We start from the raw sequence: 25,679 nt of genomic DNA on the forward strand, positions 1-25,679 counted from the left end.
ACTATGGTATCTATAAAAGACTCATTGTCACGCTTCGCTTAGTTAAAAGCGCATTGATAGTTGCTGTGCCCTGCCTGATCCTAAATGTGCCTACGTCATGCTTGATTAGTTTTGTTTTTGACATTTTCAGTTAGTGAGGCTAGACTATACATGTGAAGGTCATCTACGCCTCCGCCCACGTATCCTTGTTTCCAGACAGGTTACATCAAGGTAGTTTTAAATATATTCTACATGAAAGCCATCTGATGCAATTTGTTCGGCTTGATTTTATCATAAATCATTGCTTTGTGATATAATAAGTATTGACCATTAGTACCAGCTCATCAATAATAATCAAACTGAAGAGGGTTATTGATTCAACAGTTTTGGCATTGATAAACTAATCACTTCTTTAGCTGAGTTGGTAGGTTTTTACATTTGAGTAATTTTCTTTCTAAACCAATTTTGTTCATTAGTAAACAACATTATTTGCATTTGAATAGCGTTATTGTATGAACTGTCTCTCAAAACTGGTCAGATTAAACGTTTACTCCAGCCACTTTGTCATGAACCGTAACTGAAGCATAGCAAGTACTTTATAAACTCAGCTGTCATACTGACATATATTCTTTTTACTAGAATGAACTTAGAAAATATTTCTTTTATCTTTAGTTGAAAATAAGAATGGCTGAGGCTGTAGCTGATGTTGAGTGTCAATTTTGCTGCCGTAAAAGCGACACCATTGTGAACCCAAAGGTGCTGCCATGCGGTCATATTCACTGTATGGACTGTTTGACCACCTACTACGAGAGCAAACACCTGCTGCTGTGTGGACTTGATGGATGTGGGTGAGTCGACTTCCTGTTGTTTAAATTTTTGGGTTATGTAATGGTACAAGTGGCTAACTCTGTGCAAAGAGGAAAAAGTATCTTTATAACAGTATGAACTATTATTCTTGAAATGGCCCCATGATATTAGGCAGCTGCTTATGGACAAGCTTTTTATGTAATGTAGTGCAGGCTTCTCAGAAGTTTATTAAAGACTAGCTGTGCTACCCAGCTTGGCTGGGTAATAAAAAATCTGGACAGAAAATTGATTTGTATTTAACATAAAACAACATTTACTATTCTAACTTTCAAACTACATATCATGAGAGAAGTGTTTTGTGTAGTTTAAATAAATTAAGAGAAAAATGAAAACAGCTGTAAAGGTTTTAAAACTTTGTCAAACAACTGTAACTTTCAAGCTGTTAGCCTGGCGCATTGCCAATGGAAAATTGCAGTAAGCTGCTAGGCTTCTAATGACGGTACTTCATGACATTGCGGCAGCATTGTTGTCCAGCTGCAGTTATTGTAATAATAGTTATAGTCGGAATGCAGACAGACATATGACATACACACGGACATACTTTGAGAAATATATATATTTATATATATATTTATATATATAGATTAACTAAACACTAGTTTTTAAACTTGCAAAAATTTGAAATAAAATATTGTACTTTTTTACTGATTGTCACCTTTGAAAACCTTCCCTCAATATTTAATATGTCAAAGAAAATTTAGCCTAATCTGCACCAAAAGCCAATTGAATCTAAATTTTATTATACGGTCTTTGGTAAAAAATTGACACTCTATATGGCTTTAGGCAAACACTAACAATTCATCTGTACAAACACTCATTGACCCTATTTAACAATCTGCAATCTGATTGCAACAACTTTCTTGTAAAACTTGTACAAGAGAGCTTTTTGCACTTTTTTAAACTATCAAATATGGTTTTGTGTTTTTTTACTATAGTTTGTTTTCACTCAAGAAAATCAAGGAAAAAACATTTCTGAAAGTTCAAATGTATAATAATGGGCTGAATTAATACGCTTTGACTTTTTGATTTATGCTATATGCTATATATTAGCTATAACTACATGTTATCTATATATTTATGCTTGAACTATTACATAGGTCAAGCATAAAGAGTTATAGCAAAAGCAATGAAAATCCTATATTTTATCATCGTAGGGATAGTTAAATTATTCTGACAGCACTATTTGTGACTGTAGGCAGGTCACTCAAAATAACAAGTTATGAGCTCTCTGTAGTCTGAGACATTTTCTGATAGTTTAGCTTTACTGCTTGTTGGCAAACTTGGTTCTAATGGCCTTATCCAATACTTGAGCAAACACAGATGCAAGATATAACTTTCAAATGCTATAACTAGTCATCTATTCACATACTTACTAACCGTTACTTCAAAACATTCTAATCTTTTATGCAAACATCAACCAACCGGTTATACACATCTGATAAGCATTCTAGACTAAAGGTAATCAAAGACTACATCATAATTATACAGCAGGCTTGCATGTGCACTAACATTGGCTATCTTGAAATGATATATCTAATATGAATTGTTGTTCAACATCCTGCCTACATTTACACAGTTTGCTGCAAGGTCTTGGTTGTTTTTATTTTGTTTTCAATAATCTCTGACCTATACATTGTACTAATACAATGCAGCAAAAGAATCACAAAGTGCAATTTCATGTTAAGTTTTTCCTTTGTCTGGAGCTTAAATTTAAAGATGTTCCATTAGCGACTTTGCACCTTTCAGAATCTACCTCAAGTATTTTCAACTAACTGCAGTGTCCTGTCTAATATGAGAAATATTGATCATAGATGTGAAGGTGTGTATTTGTAGATATATTTTTATTTGACCATAAAACTGCATTGTAAATGTGTGCATTAGGTGCAGTGAGATAATATGTGTTATAAAATTTGCTTCACACCAAGACAAACAAGCAGTAATGCTACAAATTATGCATGGAATAAACAAACTTTATTTTGTCAATTCCATACAGGTGAGTAAGAGTGTCATAAAATGTTTAACAGCAATCTAATGTACAATTCAAAAACAAAAATCCTCTTTTATTAAGGTCTGACTTCATACCGGAAGCATATCTATGAGATGGCTTGATGGCTTACATAGAATTTTAAAAAATTTCCATTTCTGTTGGCCGAAAGCCCAAACAACTGTTGTGGAGGATGTGGGCAATCATACCTAAATGGAGGATCATCGCTAAAGTCTTTCATGACATCTTTTCAAAAACACTCTTAGTTTTTCAACTATCTTGAGTTGTACGAGTATTAAGGATTATGGGCTTAAAAAACAGTTTTTTTAGTTTACTATTGGGATTTTGAAAATTTACATGACTTACATAAATATCTCTATTTTCCTCTGCTTCAATAAATCTCTTGAGTTGCCATACAGTTGCATCTAGTTAGTGCATCATTCACTACTACTACCATATTTCCTGGTCTGAGGTCAAACTTTGGCATCTTTCCAATTCCACCACCTTTGTGAATAATAAATGTGCTTTAATTTCCATCTAGACCAGGATTACTCTGCCATGTATTGCATGCATCTCCAGCTTGGGTAGCTATAAAAATCTGGTTAAATGATAAAGCTTTGTGGCGTTTTTCATCATTACAAAGTTTTTGAGAGTGAATCGAGTACGTTTAACTACTTAATTTGCAGAAGGAATTGTTGTAACAAAAGGTTTTGAACTCACAATATATTTACAACAATATGAGTGGCATATAATTATGTTAAAAGAGCAATAGGTCTTTTGATTCTACACCAATTTTTGTGAGCTGAAATAAAGCATCAGTTGATAATTTAGTTTATAAAATAAGAAAGACAAAATAACTTGAAAATTGTAAATGACTGTCTACTGCCTAACACTGTCATTTTTATGTTCACATTGTTTATAGAGATAAAAGGGCTGCATACAGTTTTTCTTAGCGCACACTTGTTAATCTGTGATTTGGCAGTATACGGAGAGATTGACTTCTTCATACACTAAAGTGATGCATAACCTGCCAAATGCTGGAGGTGAGCAAATGATGAGGTAGAGCATTTTACTTATTGCACACTATCTGTAAAAAAATCTTTCTGCAATCTCCACTAAGAATAGTTTGATACCAAGGGTGAGCAATATTTTAACAGCTTCATGGGTCACCATCCTGTCAAGGACATTGCTGAAATCTTAGGCCAAAAATTAACAAGTATGACATCACATTCTCTGTGACTAACTGGCTGCATGGGTCATCAATTTACACGAGGCTGACAGGATATTTGGTGCATTCCAGCTGTTTGTGGCGAACAAAGCACAAGAGGCAATGACTTTGTGTTTGACTGGTTTACTCCTGACGGCATCATAACTTTGTAAGGCTGCTTGAATGCGGTGACGTTAGATCTGTTTGTTGCTGATTGGCTGCCAAAGACGTCAAAGCTGCTTGTAACTGACCGACTGGTAGAAGGCCTAGAGTTAAGGCGTGGTCACACGAGCACCGAACCGACTTAGGTTTGGTTTGGTTCGGAAGATGTTTTACTTCGGTTTGGCTAAGCCACGTGTCACACGGCATTGGAAGTCACTTCGCTTCCTAGATACCATACGTATGGAGACAGGACACTGTTTCATTGGTAGTTTTTATGTATTTGAGTTAAATATTTCTATTGTAAACCAAAAAACTTTGAGGAACAATTAATTATAAATTATAATTATCAGCAGATTTATCAGAAGATAGTTCACCTCCTCAAAATACAGTCAAACATACATGTAGATAACTCGCCCATGGATAGCTCAAACACATGGTTAATTCAAACGGTTTCTTTGGTCTGTTCCCAAGTAATGATAAATTGCTATAGATAGCTCGAACTCAACACTGTTAACTCAAACTGTTTTTTGCCCAACGGCTACCGAAACGGTTGTTATTGCTTTAGAAAATCACTTTATTCCAAGCCATAGAGGTAAACCTCAAATTTTCGTAATTCATAAGCGTCGTTATACCACCATTGGCAAAATATTTTTGTCAACGACTTTTCTAAAGGTTTGGTGAAATTTGATTTATACCAAACATTCGCTTAGCGATCGCCCTTTGGAAGCGAGGTAAAGCGAAGTAATCTTTGCATAAACTTCAAGAAAAATCGAAAAAATTGATCGTGGGTAAAACGCTCAAAAGAAAAAGATGTCTTTTCTTTTGAGCATTTCAACAACGATCAAGCTTTGCCAATGTCAATCTAAAAAACGTTCTGGCAATAACATCACCTCAAACAATGAACCAATCTCAAGTGATAAAAAAATCTCTATACTTTTTGATAAAAACGTTTTAAACTTTACATTAGAAGCATTTAATTTGAAACAAGCCATTTGTGCTTTTGATTTATATTATTGTTTGTATATGTGCATGTATCTACTAATAAATAAGTAAATACATGGACTTGTGACAGTGCTCTGATAACTTGGACGCTCTGATAATTCGAACACTTTCGCTCGGTTCAGTGAAGTTCGAGTTATCCATGTTTGACTGTATATCACTCGATACAAATATTTTGCCAACCCTTCCCATCAACGTAATCATATTTTTATTAACATATGAATGTTTATCTATGCTGAGTACATAACAAACAAAAACAGTCTTCATCACAGTACTGTGGTTTTACATAAATAAATCAGTCAACGATACTTCATCAGGATGAGTATGACACATTACTTATATTCTACACGAAAGAAAACTATAACCATTCTTTTACATTTATGCAAAACTTAAGTGCAACATCTTACATTTATGCAACACAATCACAAGTCCGGATGAGCTTTGTGGTAAACTTCTTCATGTTGTTTATTTAACGAAATAAATGTATCGTCCCAATTCTTTTGTAACTTTGCTTACACACATGTAAGGAGAAATGTGATGCATGCTCGCTAAAATTTAACCAGCCAATAAGAGCAAGGATTCGGCCACGAAATTTCGAGCAGGACCAAAATGGTTCGTTTCGGCTAAAAATGTTTTTGGCCGAACAGTTTACAGCTGACAGCGACGTCGTTTTGCGTCGTTTAGTTTGTTTCGGCTCTCATGTGACTACCCATTTACTGTACCTGAAGCTGGAAGAATGTCATACACATTAGAGTAGGTTGAAATGTAAGTTTTTGAGGCTGGGTGAATGCAGGAGGCATCAAAGTAGCTGGCTGACTAGCTACCAAAAACCATTGAACTTAAAACCCCTGGAATGGCAATAACGTGATTTTATATTGATAGGGATACGTTATGCATGTGCCATATTGGAGAGCTAATCGTATACTAGTTCCGTTTGTAAACAAGCAGTGAAAAATGAGAGAAACATACATGTTGAATAGTTATTTTCCAGCTGGGTTTTAACAAAAACTCTTTCTACACAAGGTTTAGAAGGCCCTGGTAAAAGAAAACCTATTTATAACATATGGAATGGTATATAATAAATGATAAGTAGATGTAAAATAGATTTTCGTGGACCATATTAGTCATACAAACTGTTGTATTACAGATGCATAAACCCAGCAAATGATATATTCAGGCAAATAAAAACTGTTCCACTATAATAAAAATTCTATTACATATGCATAAACCATAATGGAGAAACTTAGCACATGGAGTATTTCAATAAAAACAACACGTATGCTGCCAAAACAGAAACCGTATTCAAGATTTAAGTGATAATAGCTTATGAATGTATGATATGTATAATACAGTATCTGTAAAAGAAGGAATAAACTACTGCAACAACTAAACAGAAATTAAAAACAGTTGTAATAGAGGATAATCAAAATAATGCAAACAAGGAAATGCAGGAATTAGTGTAATCAGATGATTAAACTTATACATACACGTTACAGAAACTGTGTAAAAGGATATTTGTATAGCACTGGATATTGAGCCAAGGTGCATCAGAGTTTTTTAAAACTAAATCAGATTAGAAGTAACAGCACAACAACAGCTACAGATGAATATTACAGTGATTACATTGTCACTGGCCTTTAAAAAGTACTACTTTAGTATTTTATGCCACAAAGATGCACCTTGCAGTTTGAATGTAGGATTTTAGCATAATGATGCTGTCGGAGATCATAAAACGACTGAAAAAGGTTTTTCATGAATGACGCAGTGGTTGGATATGCCATCTGCTGTGTCCGTAAGGTGTTTCCCAAGGCATAGCACATCACTAGATCCTACACTACTGATAACATACACCACACAATGGAGTGGATCTGGCTTTGTATTAATACGATAGTATCGATCTGCAACTAGCAGGATCCTGATAGCACCGTCTGATGGACGCACCAATCCTCCATTGTTTTGTAGCTCGAGTAAAGTATAGAGATGTCGGTATTGAATAATTGACTTAGTGGTAACCTGTGACTGATGGCCAATGTCACGACAGCACTTTAGTTAGCTTTTGCACAATGTAGCCAGCTATATAGACTATACTGTTACCTATAACAGAAATTTGATATCTAAAATTATTGTGAGCTCCACAAACTGATCAACTTCTGGAATAGCCTGTAAGATGAGAATCTCGTTTTGAGCAGTAACACTACCTGTCTTACCAGCATCTGATTTTGCACCACATTTGCTGATAAGTTTGCAAAAGGTAGCCTTAAACTGAGTAACATAAGGATTATTATTCCAACCACCAAAACAAAAGCATCAATTATAACAATTACATAAAATCAACAAAAATTAATGTCTTATTTACATAAACATAGTACCCTTAAAATACAACAATACAACTAATAAATTAAGCGAGAATAAAACAGGTCAAAATGCTGCCATAATGCTATGTAAAACAAAAATGTGGCAGCTTTTACTGGAAGTCATTCACACACATTTTAGGCATAAAGCTTAATGGAAATTTCTTATCAAGCATGACTCAAAAATGGATTGCATCTATGAGATTTTTTCAATAGAGATGACAACAAACAAATTGCAGAAATTCTGCAAAGATGTACTAACCATTGCCACAGATGCATTACTAGAGAAATTCACATCAACATCTTCTGCTAAGCTGCAGACATTTTTATAAGCACTTGCTGTGGCAGCTGTCACTGTTTTGCGTGCTGTTTGAGCTTTCTGAATATTTTTTAGATATATCTACTTTAAGTTGAAAAACTTTGCAGCACTGTGCTTGACAATATTGTTTTGAATTCAATCATTGAAAAGCACCATTCAACATTGTAAAATATTACCTTTAGCTTCTGTCAAAACAAGGATCATTGAAATGTTCGCTGCAAATAAGTGCCTAAGGATCAGGCTTAATCACGTTTCTGCGGTTGCGATACCATTGTAAATAATGAGAGTTCTCAGTTGCTTTGTTTAGAAATCTAAAAATTAAAATGAAACTGTAGTAGTTAGCTAGCAACAGTAGTAATAACAATAGTATTATTACTCTTCTCTCTTAGCTATATCCAGGTACAACAATAAATAATATTATAAGCACTACAAACATTTTTTTCAAATATAAATATTTAGAAATAACCTAATGGCTTGTAGTTCCAAAATATTAACATACATGTAATAAAAAATTCCAAATTTAAATAATAAAACACCTTGGTTCTGAAGGAAGAATAATTTTACTCACTAGCTTATAAATTTCTCTAATCACCGACAAAATGCAGTCAAATTCGTACACTCAGTAGTGATACTGATCAACCCTCACTCAACCAATAACTAGTGTAGAAGAACTAACTAGTGGCAGTACTAACTAGTAGTAGCACAACTAGTAGTAGTCGTAGACTTTAGCAATAGTAATAAAGCTAGTAGTAGAAGTGACTCATTTGTGAAATGTCATGCCCTTTCCGTTGAAAGTCCATTCCTGCGGTTTTTGCAGTTCATGGAATAGCAAAAGCACTGTGCACCTACAACCTTCTGTCTCATGCATAAATTATCAGTAGTAATCTCAGTAGTCTGTTCCTTTGATATAGCGGTGTATTCGTGATCTTTCGTAGTTGTTAAATCTGAAATTAGATTTGTTTCTCACATTGAGCACAATGAAGTTAACTCAAACGCTAACTGAACATGGCGTCGGCCGGATTTCCATACTCACGAATGACCTTTGCCTTTCCAGGGGTTTTGAGTTCAATGCCGAAAAAATTGAAACACATGTGGCTTTTGTGCTGGAAACTAGGCAATCTCTTTTATAAAAGGCCTTCATAGAAATACACAAGTTTGCTGGTCTGGGTTTTATGTTGATCATCATAGCTTGTGGTCGTATGTAGGCTTGTTGTGATATAGTTAGATCTTAACTCCAGAATAGTTTGGTTCCTCAAAAAATATCTTCCATTTTTGATCTTTCATTTGGTAGTGAGGTGAGTCTGCTTGAGATGAGCAAGCAGATTTTTTAGTTTACAGGTTCACAAGCAGCTTTACTAACTTTTTACTACTTTACTACTTAACTGCCTTTTTATCTGGTTAGTTTAGTTTGTTTTGTTGAAGATTAGCTCTGAATGTCTCCACTCCAGTTTAGAATATGAACAATAAAAATTGCTCTTAAGTTGGAAACTGAGTTAGTTGTAATAATTTTGTTTCTGCACAGTTTTGTGTTTTGATATTGTTGTGGGTCACACGATGAAATCTTATGCATGCAGTGGTATATCATTGTGCTTTTTTTCTAGACTTTGTTGTGTTCAGCTTCCATCCAAATTATGCTGAGAATTATACGACAGCTTTTCAACTGAGTGGCATAGGTACGGTAGGGTGCTTTTGATAGTGAGAGCGAGTTGCGTTCTCTTGGCTGACTGAGCAGAGTTTGCATGTGCTTAGTTGTGGTTTCATCGGCAGATGAAAATATCCAGAATTAGATTATGTTTGACCAATTGACTGCCTATGACTCATCAGTTGAACACTTGAGTTTTTCAATTGTACTGATCTCTAAATGGTGTCTAAATAAAACGTGTTACTGTTGTGTCTAGTACAAGTTGTGAATAATGTATAGCTGATCACAAAATTGTAGATTTGTGTAGCTATGGAGTCATTTTTATTTCCCATGAAGCTGAGAAAAAAAAGTTGTGCATTTAGTTAGTGCCGTAATATAATGTGCATGATAAAATCTAACAGGACCTCAATCATGACATCAAAATAGGCAAAGGGTAATACTTGGAAATGTGCATAGAAAAGCAAATATATATTTATGTTATTGTATCTGTCAAATATATTCACACCAGGGAAGGTTTAAATATAGTTTTTGCCTAGATAAAAGTGTAAAATTAGTTAGAAAAAGTGCACCTTATATGAGGTTTGGTGTTGCACTGCGAGCAAAGCTCTGATGTGTGCAATATGGCATGCGCAAGAATAAGACTTTAGTGTCAGACAAAAGATGATTGCTAGATATTGTGTGATTAGACCGTAAAACGAGTTGTCTGTGGCAAATGCAGGTAAGAGTGTGAGCAAAAAGAGGGTTAACGTTATACACACAGATTAAGAACATTTATATCGTTTTTTATTAAAAACAATATTCATACTTGTGTTGATCTCATAATATGTATAATTGTCTCAAATTTTACTATAATAAAACAGAGACCAGATTCCTAACTCACTTAAAACTTCGCTTCAGTCTACTTGTAAATTTTTCACATTGTTGAGCTCTTTCCTGTTAATTTCTAAGTATGTGTTTCTCCGTATATTCCCTTCAACTACATATTACTGTTAAGTTTTTAAAAGATTTGAGTTGACAGCAAAATAGGCTTATAGCATAGTAACATATAAAATATAGGGTCTGTTTGAATTCCATTCCTTTTGATACCTAGCTTAAAATTTGTTTGTTTCATGGAATTTTTGATACAGCAGTTTTAACTTTTCTTTTCAAATAATAGTATTGTTTGAGTAAGTCCTTTACAAAGATAGACTCATATATTTCTCAACTAGGAATTCAAATAGCTAGATAGAGCATGTAGCTTTTGCATGTATGACACGCAGAAGCAATCAGTTATTACGGTGTAAACCGTAAAGTGAACCGCTTATCATTGTATGTCTCATAGAGTGAACCACTTGTGTGAGTGAATCCACTTGCTTATCACTTGTGTGACCCACTTTCTTGGCAGCCAGGTGTTTGAGATGCCACCAAACAGTCTTCCATCCTATGACTTGGGTACAGATAAGACATCCTGCGATGTTTGTCTCAAGAAAAGCTCACCAAGACAGAAAGCTGTCAGCTATTGTACTTACTGCTGTAAGAAGTTCTGCCCCGCTCATTTAGAGGTATACAAGCTTTTCTGCATTTAAACTCTTCTGCATGCTGCATCGAATATTTAAATAATATCAACCAATAGTTTTATGTGAAGTTGACCTTGATCTGATGTTAGTAATTAAGTGCGCTATAGAAATACATGTCAGCCACCGCACAAGTAAAATACAAAGACACTACAGATTTGCCTAAAAGTCAACTGGCTGATCTGAAACAGTTTTATTCATATTTAGATTACAAGTGTATGCCCAATAATCTTTCGTACTTCGTTGCTTCAACTGTAGCGGCTTTGTTCTATTGCATGTTTCACAGTCACTCAAGTTACTTCATTTTTTTTTAATAATGATAACTGTGACTGCTCAAAAATGCCGTGATCTCAGATGTCAATATAGTCTGAGCCCTAACCATTTTTATCATACAACACATTTATTTTGCCTTCTCGATTTTCACGTCAGCAGTGCTTCATCATTCATTTCTCATTAATCTCGTATGGATTTGGGTAAAGTATAAACATTAGAAATTATACTAACGTATAAAACTGTGGTCATCTCAAAAAATATGTGAGTATGCTGCCTGTACAAAACAAGTTATATGTACCTACATTAACAGTGGCTTCAAAAACTTTAGAGAAAAGTTGAAATGTTTGAAGTGTTAAAATTATGGCTCATTTTTTAAAAAACGCAGACTTATTTTCCGAAAGTTGGAATTTTGCGAGTGAACTTGGTACGAAATGGCAGTTTTGTTCAAGAATTACCTCACTAAAATTATTCAATACAATCGAACCAACAGATGAAAAATATTACACAATATTCAGTGTAAGCAATGTACATAGCTCGCATAAAATACTTCAATCTTAAAAAAATAATTTTCAAAATTGATTATTTTTATAGTAAAACGAAATCTATGAACGTTAGTCCATTGTAATTTTATAATGCTATCAAGCAATGAGTTCATGTAAAGCAAAACAAAAAATACACACAAGATTTATCAAAATTTGTTTTCGCAAATAAAAAAAAATTTTATTATTTCAGTTTTTACTAGCGTGTAAATTAAAATGCAGATCATGCAAGATGATGCTTGGCTATTACCATTAAAACAATGTGACGATGTTGAGAGTCTCACTATCATGATTAAGAATTTTCATGTAGTGATGTTTAAAGAGGTGAAAATGGAAATCAATTACATGTAAATGTTTGCAAATCAGCAGCTATCAACGCCTCAGCATATTTGTATTAAACAAAACAACACCAACATGGATTCATTTAAATCTAGGTTTTTTTCTATCAAAGAGAGATTACACCAATATCATTTTTCTCAACATTCCTGATAGGAAAAGGATAGATATTAACCAAAATTGCACTATGGTGTCGCTTTGATATTTTAGTCTCATGATGAGATGTTGGAGGAGCATCACAAGATAACAATACTGGAGTACATCACTCAACAACAAAAAGCTAAAGTCAGCAGCTGCCGCAAACATGAAGATCAACAATATGTTCTTGGGTGTAATGTATGCTATGTGCTCAGCTGCTTGAAGTGTGTTCCCGACTTGCCAGTATGCGAACAAGGTAAATACGTTTGGAAACTGTTAAAATTATCTTTTTTGAAAAAGTCTGTAGTAAGAAGTTATTCCGAAACAAAAATTATGTACCATTTTAGTGAAGACTTGTATCTGACAATATTTCTCTCAGTTTAAAGAACTCTAATCTGATATTACTATTCATATATTATTTGAGGTCTGCTATACATAAACATACCTATACTAATTTCCTAAAAATAGGTTTTAGTAAGGATTTTTCTATCATAATGGTTTGTTATAAAAGAACAGGTTGGTTTTAAGTATATCTGATGACAATGAGTCGTACTAAATGTCTTTGAATCAGGGACCCTACATACTCTGGTGCACTTAGAGGAATTGGCTTCACGACTTCTAACAGACAAGATATCAGCTGAAAGTTCAGCTAGGGATAATCAGTTTGAAGCTCTTTTCAAACGAATATCCAAGATAGTCGCAGAATATGACAGTAAGACTGAAGATATGTTGGCAATGATTCAGAAGAAAAAAGAAGAGCAGGTCGGTAAATATGAACTGTTAGACGTTTTTATGATAAAACTTCATAAGTGCTCTGAATTTAACTTTATTAATTTAATATTCAAGTTATTATGTCAGTTGGTTCTTATACTGCAGGCTGCTTAAAAACCGACATAAAAACTGAATAGATACAGTTTTGAAGCCAAACTAGCTATTTATTAAAACCTTCTTGGTAATACTGTATTGCAAAGTGTATAGGAAATCACTGCATTCCTTTACGGCACTACAAGTAACCAAATAACTTAACAAAAATGACAAATATATCTATATATAGATATATATATAGATATATATACCTATATATATACATGTATATATTTATATACATGTATAAATATACATGTATATAAATATATAATATATATATACATTATATATTTATATAATATATATATACCAAATAACTTAAGAAAAATGACAAATATATATATATATATATACATGTATATAATATATACATGTATATATTTATATACATGTATATATATATATCTATATATATACATGTATATATTTATATGTATATATACATGTATATATATATATATATATATATATATATATATATATATATATATATATATATATATATATATATACTGATGAAGAAGAAGGTTGCAGTTCACTAGAAGAGAGTGCTCAATATTAAAATAGAGCATTTATATAGAATATATTAAGAACTGAAAATATTAAGAACTGTTTTCAGTTCTTAATATGTTCTATATATATATAAACATATTAAGAACTGAAAACAGTTCTTAATATTTTCAGTTCTTAATATATTCTATATAAATGCTCTATTTTAATATTGAGCACTCTCTTCTAGTGAACTGCAACCTTCTTCTTCATCAGTATTTATATATATACATGTATATATATACATATAAATATATACATGTTTATATATAGATATATATGTTTATATATATACATGTATATATACATGTATATAAATATATACATGTATATATTTATATGTATATATATCATTTCAGCTTTGACTCACTCCGTGTATAATATACACAGTTATTATCAACTCTGATACAACGCGATAAACCTAGTTAATACTAAGCTCTTCATATACACTGTATATGAAGAGCTTAGTATCAACTAGGTTTATCATGTTGTATCAGAGTTGATAACAACTGTAGTTGAAATCACTGAAGAAGCAGTATGATGAAATAGAGATAAAGGTGGTTGAGAACAGACAAAAGTCCAAACTACAGCTCACTGACTTTCTGGAGGATGTTGTCCTTGACAAATGGAGAAGTCTCAGAAGTCAAAAAGAAATGTTGGAGACAAAAATTAAACATTCTCCACCAGTAAGTAAATAGTTGAATATACATGTATATAGTAGAACTTCAGAGTAGCAGAATTCTAGAATTGCATGTAATTCTGGCACTGTAATTGTAGAATCATGACATCACCCCTCTCTGTCTCTTTTTAAGTAATTTTTTTTAAACCATGATGCCTGGCACCATAATTGTAGCTGTGTATTTTAAATCATTTGCAATCAAATAAATAAGCCGATATTTGGCTCGTAGCCAGCACTTACGATTAAGATTTGCTATGTTTTTGAGTAGATAGCAATCCTTTTTTACAGAAAGATGACAGTTGAACTTTTACATCACATTTTCTTATCAATGTATATTTATGTATTACATTTATCACATCTATCATTACATATCACCGCCTATCACCATCTATCATCATCTATTCTAACACTATTTTTCACCTTCTAACACTACCTACTGCAGTCTATCATTATCTATCTACTGCCAGCTTTTACTATCTATAACAATTAGCTATCATAATCTACCACTAAATTTTGTATATCAAGTCTATAATTTCAATTTTGTAAGATCACCATCTATCACCTTTTATCACCGTCTATCATCATCTGTCACCATCTGTCACCATCTACATGTATCGCCATATATCAACAATTATAATCATCTGTCACCATATATTGCTATGTATCACTATCTATCACAATCTATCACCATCTATCGCCATCTATCGCCATCTATTGCCATCTATCGCCATCTATCACCATTTATCACCATCTATCACCTTTTATCACCATCTATCATCATCTATCACCTTATATCACAATCTATCACCATCTATCACCATCTATCACCTTCTATCACCTTCTATCACCATCTATCATCATCTATCACAATCTACATGTATCACCATATATCACCAATTATAATCATTTGTCACCATATATCGCTATAAATCACTATCTATCACAATCTATTACAATCTATCACTATCTATCACAATCTATCACAATCTATCACAATCTATCACTATCTATCACAATCTATCACCTTCTATCACCATATATTACCATCTACAGCTATCTATCACTATTTATCACAGCTTATTTACTACCAGCTATCACCATCTATAACTAAATTTTGTATGTTAAGTCTATGAATTCAAAATTGTAGTCTGTGTTTAATAACTAGCATCAAAGTTCATTTCAGTCAGCCATGTTGCGATTTTTATTTAGGATGACATTGTTAGAGGTTTTAAAGTGTTCAAAGAACAAATGGACAAATTTGTTGTTGACGAGCTGCCTAGACTGGAAGTAGGAGGACAACTCCAACTTAAGGAAACAGGTATCGTATGAGAAGTATCATAATACAAAATAAAAATATTGTTTTACTAGAATTAATCTATTTTCAGTCACTTTGCTGTTTTCATCCGCAGTTTTTTTTTCAAACACACCCTTCATTTTACACAATGCTCTTTGATGCATCTTCTCATAGTTTCTATTACAAAGGGCTTAAAACTTTGCATATTTGTGACATTCAGATTTCAGTCACACCATGGTTTGGGAAATAGACTTTTGTTTTGGTAGTTGCATGTAAAAATAGACACGGTGGTAATAGACACATATTTACATTCCTACAAATTTAATAAAATGAGAATGGAAAATTGATTTTTTCATTTTTAATGGTCCACTCTTTCTTATTCAATTTGGTATGTAGCTTACTTAGCAAGATTAGTTACTGTTCTCAAATAATCCATTTAATTTCTACAGGCATTTGTAGGAAATAGTGGATAATCTTTCTTTATGCTAGCGTGCCTAGAGAGAGTTTTTTCTATCTATCAGATAATCGTATATACATAATGATCAGCCTATTAGTACCAAAAAACCGAAAGTTGTTAGGGTGAAACTAAATAAACATGCAATTATCTATTTATTATTGCTAGTTTGAAAAACGTATTAATAAATAATGCTCACAAAACATTTTTGTTGCAAGCCTCTAACTAGAGATGCCCCGATTCTAATTTCACCATTCTAATTTCACCATTTCATTATGCCACCAATTCTAATTTCTGCTAAATAGTTGATCTGTAAAAAGAATCTGAAGTTTCCGATCTTTTAAGAAAAGATCGCTCGATACCAATTCAGATACTTAACATCCATATCGGCACCGATACCGATTCCGATATTGAAATCGGGGCAATTCTATCTCTAACCATCTTTCAAACCAGTTAATTCTTTTCTCAGAGAGTTGAGTGTAATGTCAATTATGAGAACTGGGTTTGCTCTTTAGTTTTGATTTGTATTCTTTTCTTTGCTAATTGTACAATATCTTAGTAAATTCAGTTAGTTCAGAGAGCAAAGAGCCATCTCAAAATTATCATATGTCTAATAGCAATGACTATGCGAAACAATTCACAAAGGTTCAAAGATAGTAAAAGGGAAACGTTAAACCTCTCAGCTAGATAAAAAAACATCAACCAGAAAAGAAAAATGATAGTAATAACTTATTGCACGGTTGGCAAGATTTAAAATATTAACAATGTATTATCGGTGTTGTTTTAAATAAATATGTGTAGTAGCTTTTGTCAAATTTATAGCAGCAGTATATAAATTTACAGAACTTTAGACTTATCAACAAAGACACAGCAAGGTCTAAAGTGAAGTTATTAAAAGAGAGGTGGCACAACAAATCACATATTATTCCAAGTTATTCAATTCAAAACGTAACTTTACTAGTTTAACTAGTGGTTGGTGATATTGCGATTACTTATAGATACTTATAGATATAGATACTAAGGTCAGTGTTATAGATATTAAGGTCAGTGTTATAGATACTAAGGTCAGTGTTATAGATACTAAGGTCAGTGTTATGGATACTAAGGTCAGTAATATAGATACTAAGGTCAATGATTTTATCGTGAAGTAAACTGTTCAGCATTACAATATCACAGTTGCCTTATATAATCCAGTACAATGTTTTATATTAAACTTTAAATAAACCTTACACTGTACAGCATCGCTGCTTTTAGCTATGTACTCATTATATTTCAGGTGAAAAGCGTCAGATTGAGCTAGAGGTTGTTTCAGCTGATGACATAGTAGTTGAAAATAAACAAGACTCTGTGGTTCCTCAGCTTTTGCAGACTCATGTATCCTGTTCTCTTCCAAAATCTATGACTCTGCTGAGTTCCATAAAACTACCATCAGCACCTGTATCAGTATATCAGCATGAAGAAGTGACATATGCGGGTCTGTGTGATGGCACAGTTAGAAAAGTTGATAGCGACTACAGGCTGCATGACTTGTTGCTCTCTACTTCTGGTATTGTTGAGTCAATCTGCCGCCATGAGAACAGACTGTACATTTTGTCACACAGTAAACCTCGAACAGTAGGTGTCTACGATACGTCTGGACAGTTGATCACAACCTGGCAACACCCTTACCATGATAAGTACTGTAGCATGCTGACTGTAGCAGCGGGTAATGTAGTTGTTGCTGATCCTCCTAAGAAGAAGTTAATTATTTACTCTCTTACTGGTAAAACTCTACGTGACGTCAGTTGTTCCCTTTTGAGTAATAACGAGGTATCGATATGTGCTGGACATGGCCATGACATCATTATAGCTGACTACAACACAAAGAAAGTTTTCAGATTTAACATCACCACTGAGAAGGTCATCTGGACTTTCACTCATCGTGATTCTCCACAAGGTTTGGTGTGCTATGGAGACTACATATTGGTAGCTGCAGACAACAGCAATAGCATCTACGCACTCAGCTATGCCAAAGGCAAGTTTTAGGCCTATCTATGAGGCAATGGTCAGTCACTTTTTTGAGGTAGTCATGATAACTTATAAAATGTTTTATAATTTAGTATACATTGTTTTTGCGGGAAAGTGTTGGATAATGTTAATGAGAGAAGGGTTGTCCATTGGGTGCTTGTTTTTTAATAGCTGGCTTATCAAATAATATTTAAAGGTTTACTTGCAATAAAATTCATGTTACAGTTATTTGGTATCAAAAGGTTCACCATGTTTTAATCTGCTGCGTTGTAGGTTCAAAATATGTGAAAATGTGATTACAAGCTCTTTAAAGCTCAAAAACGCACAGTAAATCGCAGCCATCACGAAAACGTCGTAGTCTGAAATTTCTTTATTTGGGCGACGTACTCCAACATTTTGGTTATTGTTTTGACATGATGTTATCAGGTGAGATTAAAGGCCAATAAAAGGCTCAATATAAAATGTATCATAGCACTAGTTTATGAAAAACACTTCAGGTTCTACCGGAATGGCTGTATCAAATATAAATGCTCGCTACTTCACAGTATCATTTCAGCCTGGTCTAATCATCTAGTCGTAATCTGATCACGTGACCCATACTTTCTGCCAAATCGTGCGAACAGTTTTTTGCAGCATTTTTGTACCAACAGACTCTTTATGTTTATCAGAGGATGATATGCACTTTTCTGAGCTAAGGTAAAAAATTAAACAAATTGTTACGGTAGGCTTTGAGATATCAGTGCTCAAATTACAGCTTTACAGTTATGATGAAATAGATGCATAAGGACAATAGACATGGTTTTATTGAATGCGTAAAGTATAATTGTGAAAACATTTTGATGAATGAGGTTCCATGAAAGTGTAAACAGAAGCCATCTTGTTCAACTATGTCCCATTTGAGCCGTTTTGGAAATGAATTCCAATCTACAGCGTTTTCGTGATTGCTGCGATTAACTGTTCGCTTCTAAGCTTGTAATAGCTTGTAATTACATTTCTACATATCTTGCACCTACAACACAGCAGAGTAAGACATGGTGAATCTTTTGACACCAAATAACTGTAATGTGAATTTTGTTGCAAGTAAACCTTTAACTGCTGCATTGCATTTATAGAAATGCAATAGCTTGTAAAAACCGTAAATGTTTGAATAGTTGGTAGTTATGATCACTTGATTTATGAGGCCCAATGCTAGACATGTAGTCTATTCAGGCTCACGCTTCTACGCCATTGCATATATTAGTCATATTTAGATTCCAGTAAGAAGTAATTTTAAATAAAAAAATTGTCAGATATTATATACGTATCTGATATGATGTGTACCTAATATGTCTACTATATATATCTAAACTAGCCATACAAGTATATAATAAGCCTAAATGTGATGATTGTAAACAAATGAAAATTAAAAGTTTTTATACTTTAATTACAGGTGAGAAAGTGTCAGATATGAGAGATGATACTCTTGCTAACTGGCTTGTCATAAGTGTCTTTGGAAACCCTATCCATAGCTTGAGTGCGACTGGTAACACCTTAGTTGTGCCTTGTTGGGAGACTGGTAAGCTGCTTTTATACCAACTGAGTGACAATTAAGAAAAAGAGAAACTGTGAGAAATAAGCGCCCCGCTCTTATCAATGATTTGACGACAATATTTGTGATGATGTTTCATGAAAGCTGAGTGTTCTACAGTGAAGCAATTATAGCTAGGCATCTTTAATGAGGTCATGACATTTTATTTTTTATACAGTTCTGTGAATAAACCAAGTTCAATCCTCGGGGCTTTAATTTTTTTTATAATCGTTTTCTATATCATTTTTTTTGATCATTTTTTTTGACTAAGATAACAGACCAGTTCAGTTTTGAACTGATCTGTCCAGAATATCAGCAGTCCAGCCTGCTGATATTCTCTGAGGCACTTTTCAGAAAATGAAATCTAGCAGAACTTTTCTGCTTTGTGATTTTTGCAGTGTATATTAATCTGTTCTATTCCTAAAGTTTATTGAAAACTATGTAAACTCACGAATTAACAAGTATTTTTAGTTAGATTAGGGAACTTTTAATAAGTGAATATAATTATTCTAGATCTCAGTTTATAGATATAAAATTTTGAAAATAGCAAACCAGTATTCTCACCTACATGTATTCGAACTATGACAAAGTCCTCATCATTTGGCACATCCTTGCTTTGATCCTAAAGTTGGATGTTACTATAGAACAGGGTCCTATTTGTATTTACCGGGACCCCAGATCTCAGACTATATTTCATCTTAGCAATCACGTGGTCTGGAAAATTGTCAAACACTTTTTTGACAATAGGTTGGTGTTACAGCCAAACAAAAAGGTGCACGTCCGTCCTTTCTACCTTCTTCCCCAGCAAAAAGAAACTGGTTTTGTGGGGTTTCAAAAGGTTCTTAATTCTATCACTACTGGCCATATTGGCCCAGGTCTTGTGTGTGTGACATGGCTTGCTTAGCTTTTTTGAACCTGGAAAGGGGGCTCCTTGATTTACCTTGTAGCGGAAGCTGACTCAATAGCTCAATTTTTGCATAGGACAAGGCCTGATACAGGAACATGTCCAAATTTTGGGTTTCTACCTTCTTCTGGGATCTTTTTTAGGTACCAGCTAGTTAAGAAGTCTAGAGGTATCATCTGTACCAGCTTTCCTCAGTAACACCTTCTTTGGGTGCCTGTATTTCCTGCTCTCTTGTAATTTTTAGATTTTCCGTGGCCTAGAATGTACTCCTTGTAATTTTTAGATTATTTATGCCCTAGAATGTACTCCTGATCTCTACAAGAGACGTCTTAAAGTGTGTCTAGTGGGGCGCTTGTTAATGCAGGTCACTGTCATTTCCCTGATAGGTGTGTACCTCTACTAGAAGTTCATTTTTAAAATTGCTGGTAGTTGGCATTGTTTCTTTGTCTTTGTTTTTGTCTGCTATTTTCTTGTTTCAACTGTTTGACATTCTCACACTCACAACAGATAAGTTGGGCACTTTCTGAGGAGAACGTGTAGGAAATTGTGCCTGTGCTATAGCTGGCTTAACTAGGGCATTCACTTTCTTTTTTAACTGTGCTCCTTCCTGTATCAAGAAATGCATAATTTTAAACAGTTTCATTGGTGAATTAGCGTTTTGAACTAAAGTTACACTAGCAGGCTCATCTTGCTCACTCTTCTGGGTACACATTTTTTACTCTTGGTCTTGAATTTTCAGTTCTGAATTGTAAAAAGTCATTGCCAGCACTAATATCTGTCTCCAATTTTTATAACTGCACTCTCATCAGATGCCTCTGCAGGTATAGATTTTCAAGAGTATTGATGAATTTCTCCAGTATCATTTTTTTTGTCTGTGTTAGAATAAGCAGGTTGTACAAATTTTTCTACTAACGCTGCAAGTTCATGCAAAAACGTTAAGTACCTTTTCTACAGGCTAGCCAACTTAGCCTCAGCTCCTATGTGACATCTCAAATTTATCACAGAAACAGAAAGCAGCATACACAGCCCGGATGGTGTCTCATTTCTTACAGATTTAGGCAGAGTCTATTAGCCTCTCACTAAAATTCAATGGTTTATGCATTGTCAGTCAGTCCATCTGTTTGCTTCCACTACTTCTCCAAATTTTCATATGAAACATTCAACATTAGTTGTACCACTGAATTTTGGTGCCTTAAAAGTGTCCTTAGGCACCATATGAGAAAGCTCCTTCCTGTTCAGTAGTATCTCCATCAACTCTGTCAATTTGTTCACGACTAGATACCCTAGTTCTTTTTTGAGCCAAATTGAGTGTCAGCTGCTTGATTGTAACAAGGGTCGAAAGGAGTTATTCCACTGCTGCCACCAGTGTAGTGTACAGGGCTAGAGAAGGAGCTGGCTTAATAATTTAAAGACAACTTTTTGAACTTTACTTTTTACCATCTAGTACCAAGCCTGACAAACTGACACCTATGTAGTCAACTGGAGCTTTAGTTTCAACTGCCAGGGTCGGAGCAGTATAATAGTTATCATGCCAACCAGGCAGACTCAAGATCACAAAAGCTAGTGTAAATGCAATGTTTGTCTTTAATTTTAAGATCCTTTGACACACTAACATTTAAGGGAAATCCACGTAAACTTGTATTCAAAATAAAAGTAGTACAAGTTAGCCTAAAAGCCAACTTGTCACAATTTGTACAAAAAGACTCGGTTAATTCTAACTGTTCCAAGAAGCTTAGTTGATCATACGGTAGGATTTAAGCATCGAATGCTGAATGCCTAGCAATAAAATGTTCCTACTATTTATGCTAACCATGATATAGGGAATGGAGGTCTTTGCTAGAGCTCTCCTTATAAATAAACCAATGCTTAACATATAAAAAAGTCTCTTTATAAGCAATCAAATAGGCAAAGAAATACCTTGTTCATGTGCTAAAGCCCAGTTATACAATAGGTGTGCCCAGAGTGAATAAACACAAACATAGACTGGCATCATTGAATAGAATAAACTAGGATAGCCAGTAAAATATTCAAATGCAGCTAGCTAAAAGTTTAAAATGGAACTGGATAAAATACAAGATGCGGTATGAAAGTATTTGTGTACAACTAGTGCTGCACCCCTCCCATTACACTATTAATAAACTCGACAGAATGGCAATCAAAAACGTTTAAGATAGGCAGATAAGTTGAAAGATTTCTTTAAGAGGTAAGCTAGATTAGGCCAAAAACATTTTTCAACATAAACAGACAAGAGTAAAGGCTAATTGAAGAAGTAGAATATCATCAGACAGTTGGACTTGCTCTTTCCCGTGTTGGTATAAAATATTTGCTCCAAAAAAAGGTTATTGCGTGGAAGCATGCACAACTTTTGCATTGTTCCTAAGCACCTTCTAGCTTTCATAGAGGAACACAAAAGAAAGAGAGTCATCTTGAACAGCCATCAAAAGTCAGTCATACAACATCGCACAGAGCGCCTCCTTTTAATTGAATGCCACCACCATTTGACTGCCACTTTGAAATTCTTTGATCTTAAAAAATCCATAAAACAAAGGAATCAGTAGAAAAGTGTTCACAAAATGGTATTAATAATGAATCATTTACACCAATAACAATTAATTATCTCGTTGTAACTCCAAAGCGTTTTATTTCTTTGGTTCAAGCTTTAAAAGCAACATAATAGAAACAATTAATAGCTGTAGGAGACTAATAGTAGTTCTTTGTTTAACACGGTTTTGACACTTTGAAGTACAAAAAAACAGTTAACATTTACGATGGTATAGGATCGGCTAGTTTTAAGCAAAAAGTTGGGCTTAGCGAGCAATGCTTTTACGTCTTGCATTTGTGCAAAACACAATATGTGAAATTTTTGCTCTGCTAATTTTGACTAGTTCAGCAGTGCTGAAGAGTTGAGATCAGAAAACATTGTGAAAAGTATTGAACAACCAGAAGATGTTCGTTTCATCAGAAGCAACAATCAGAGTGCAACTGGCAGAGTAAACAATGCAAATATTTTTGTTTCAAAAATGTTAATTTTTTTCTGCTCGTATTCCAAGTAAGGTTTGTTTATGTCATTTTTTCATGCATATATATTTGTAGCATTTGATAGATTATTGTTATATAACTTTTAAACTTTTAGATGTACACATAAAGCATATGATTTGATAGTATCGTCACGGTAATCTGACCTTGCAACGGATTGACGCTCGTAACTCCACTGCTATTGCACATAAAAAACTAGTTTTGGCTGCAAACTGTAGCAAGCATATTAATGAGTGCAATGAGCTTTTATACAACATTGTTAAGTATAGATATCAAATAAAAAAAATGCTTTCAAATTTACAAGTGAAAGGTCCAACAAATTGCAAAGAATGGCACAGGCTATAATATTATTGCGGTTGCGGATTAATTTCAAGCAATAAATATCAACTGGTAGATATATTTCTCGGCTTCTCAATGCATATTTATTACAAGATCTTTAACAAGTTAGATGTAATTTAGCTGGTTTATGGCATTCGAAAGGGTTTAAATCGTTCGATGGGAAAGAGAGTGCAAAATATAAGCGACATTTGCTTAACCCGTAAAAGGACTACTAAAGTTATCTTTCCAAAATTCTGACAAGTCATTTGAAAAATAAAACGCCGGCCTCTATTTAAATGCCACCTCTATTTGACCACCACTATGAAGGAAGGGTTGAAAAATGGAAAACCAAGGCGTTCGATTAGAGGCTTTACAAAATTCATTATTTATTTTTCAGTTCGTGTTAATTGTATCAGTATCAATTCACTATTCGTTGTAACAATTGTAACCAATCATACCCCACCTAGCCAATCCTTGCTAATTACTTTTCATTTAAACATTTTTACAGTCATTTGAGTTTTTTTCTTGATTAATTTGCACACAAACACTTTTCTAATGATATAAAGTTTAAAAGCTACAAAATTAAATCTTGTATATGTTAAATAAAAATTATTTTTTGTGCAAATACTTTGTTGTTACATACTTCTTCGGTATTTCAAAATTTATAAGTAATTCAATTACGACCAACTTTTTCTAAAAAACTTCAAGCTATTTAATGGAAGTATATAAGTCCTAATCATGAAGCGTTTGAAATATTTGAGTTTTTCAATAAATTCGTCTTTTTTCCATCAAGAAATTAACTGAAACCAACTACCTAAAATGTAAAGATCTAGTAGGAAATTTGGAAGCTGGCAAAAAAGTCAAGTGACACCAGATTTCAGCCTGTTTGAAATTGCCAGAAAGCTTCATAAGTATTAAACTGATTTTCAATCATAATCTAACTAGCCAAAAATTGTGTTCTAATCTTGTTTTGAAATATAACAAGCAGTAGGAGCTTCTAGATTAACTGAAATACTAAACAATGTGGTCTTGCCATGTGAGAACGATAACTAAATGGGATACTTGTCAATCAATGGAATTTCTAGTTGTGCTGAGTCCAAGTTTTTAGTGCCAAACTGCTTTCCAAAAAAAAAGACAAATTTTTGTGAATGTTCCCAAACTATAGACTATTATAGCACACACTAATGTCATGAAAACTGTATCACAAATTTGAGAAAATCTTTGCACAATTTTCTAGTAAAAAGTGATTAATATTTGATAAAATAATGATGGCTATAGCGTAAAGTAGCAGACAAACTTGTGATTAACTTATCATCACTTTGATTACTCTTGTTTCAACACTTTTTATTACTGTCTGTGCACTTGTGATAATTGATCAATATTTTATACAAAAAGTTATATTGTCTCCATACCTGCAGTGGTACATTTGTATGATCCAATTTGGAACATCTTGTCACAAAGTATTTTAGATGATTTATAGCAGTGTGTGGGGCACTTGTAATACTTGGTCAATGTTTCAAAACAAATGGCAAAAATATTATGCAAATCTGTCATATTTTTAACATCACACTTGGCGCATTTTAGCACAATGGTTTCAAGATTCATTGTGAATGTGAATGAATTTGTAATAAGTGGTCAATGTCTCTGAACTAATG

General features: G+C 33.6%; 1 protein-coding gene across 1 annotated transcript; it reads left to right on the forward strand.

The window, feature by feature from the left end:
- The first annotated feature begins 663 nt into the window (after nucleotides 1-663).
- Nucleotides 664-18,217, forward strand: LOC137402407 (uncharacterized). Its single transcript, XM_068088906.1, has 7 exons — nucleotides 664-827; nucleotides 10,895-11,051; nucleotides 12,422-12,605; nucleotides 12,921-13,111; nucleotides 14,281-14,451; nucleotides 15,654-15,762; nucleotides 17,469-18,217. The coding sequence occupies exons 1-7, from the start codon at nucleotides 664-666 to the stop codon at nucleotides 18,215-18,217; spliced, it is 1,725 nt and encodes a 574-aa protein (XP_067945007.1).
- The last annotated feature ends 7,462 nt before the right edge of the window (nucleotides 18,218-25,679 follow it).

The sequence above is a fragment of the Watersipora subatra genome, chromosome 8 (genome assembly GCF_963576615.1).
Source record: "Watersipora subatra chromosome 8, tzWatSuba1.1, whole genome shotgun sequence".
In the NCBI taxonomy this organism is placed as follows: domain Eukaryota; kingdom Metazoa; phylum Bryozoa; class Gymnolaemata; order Cheilostomatida; family Watersiporidae; genus Watersipora; species Watersipora subatra.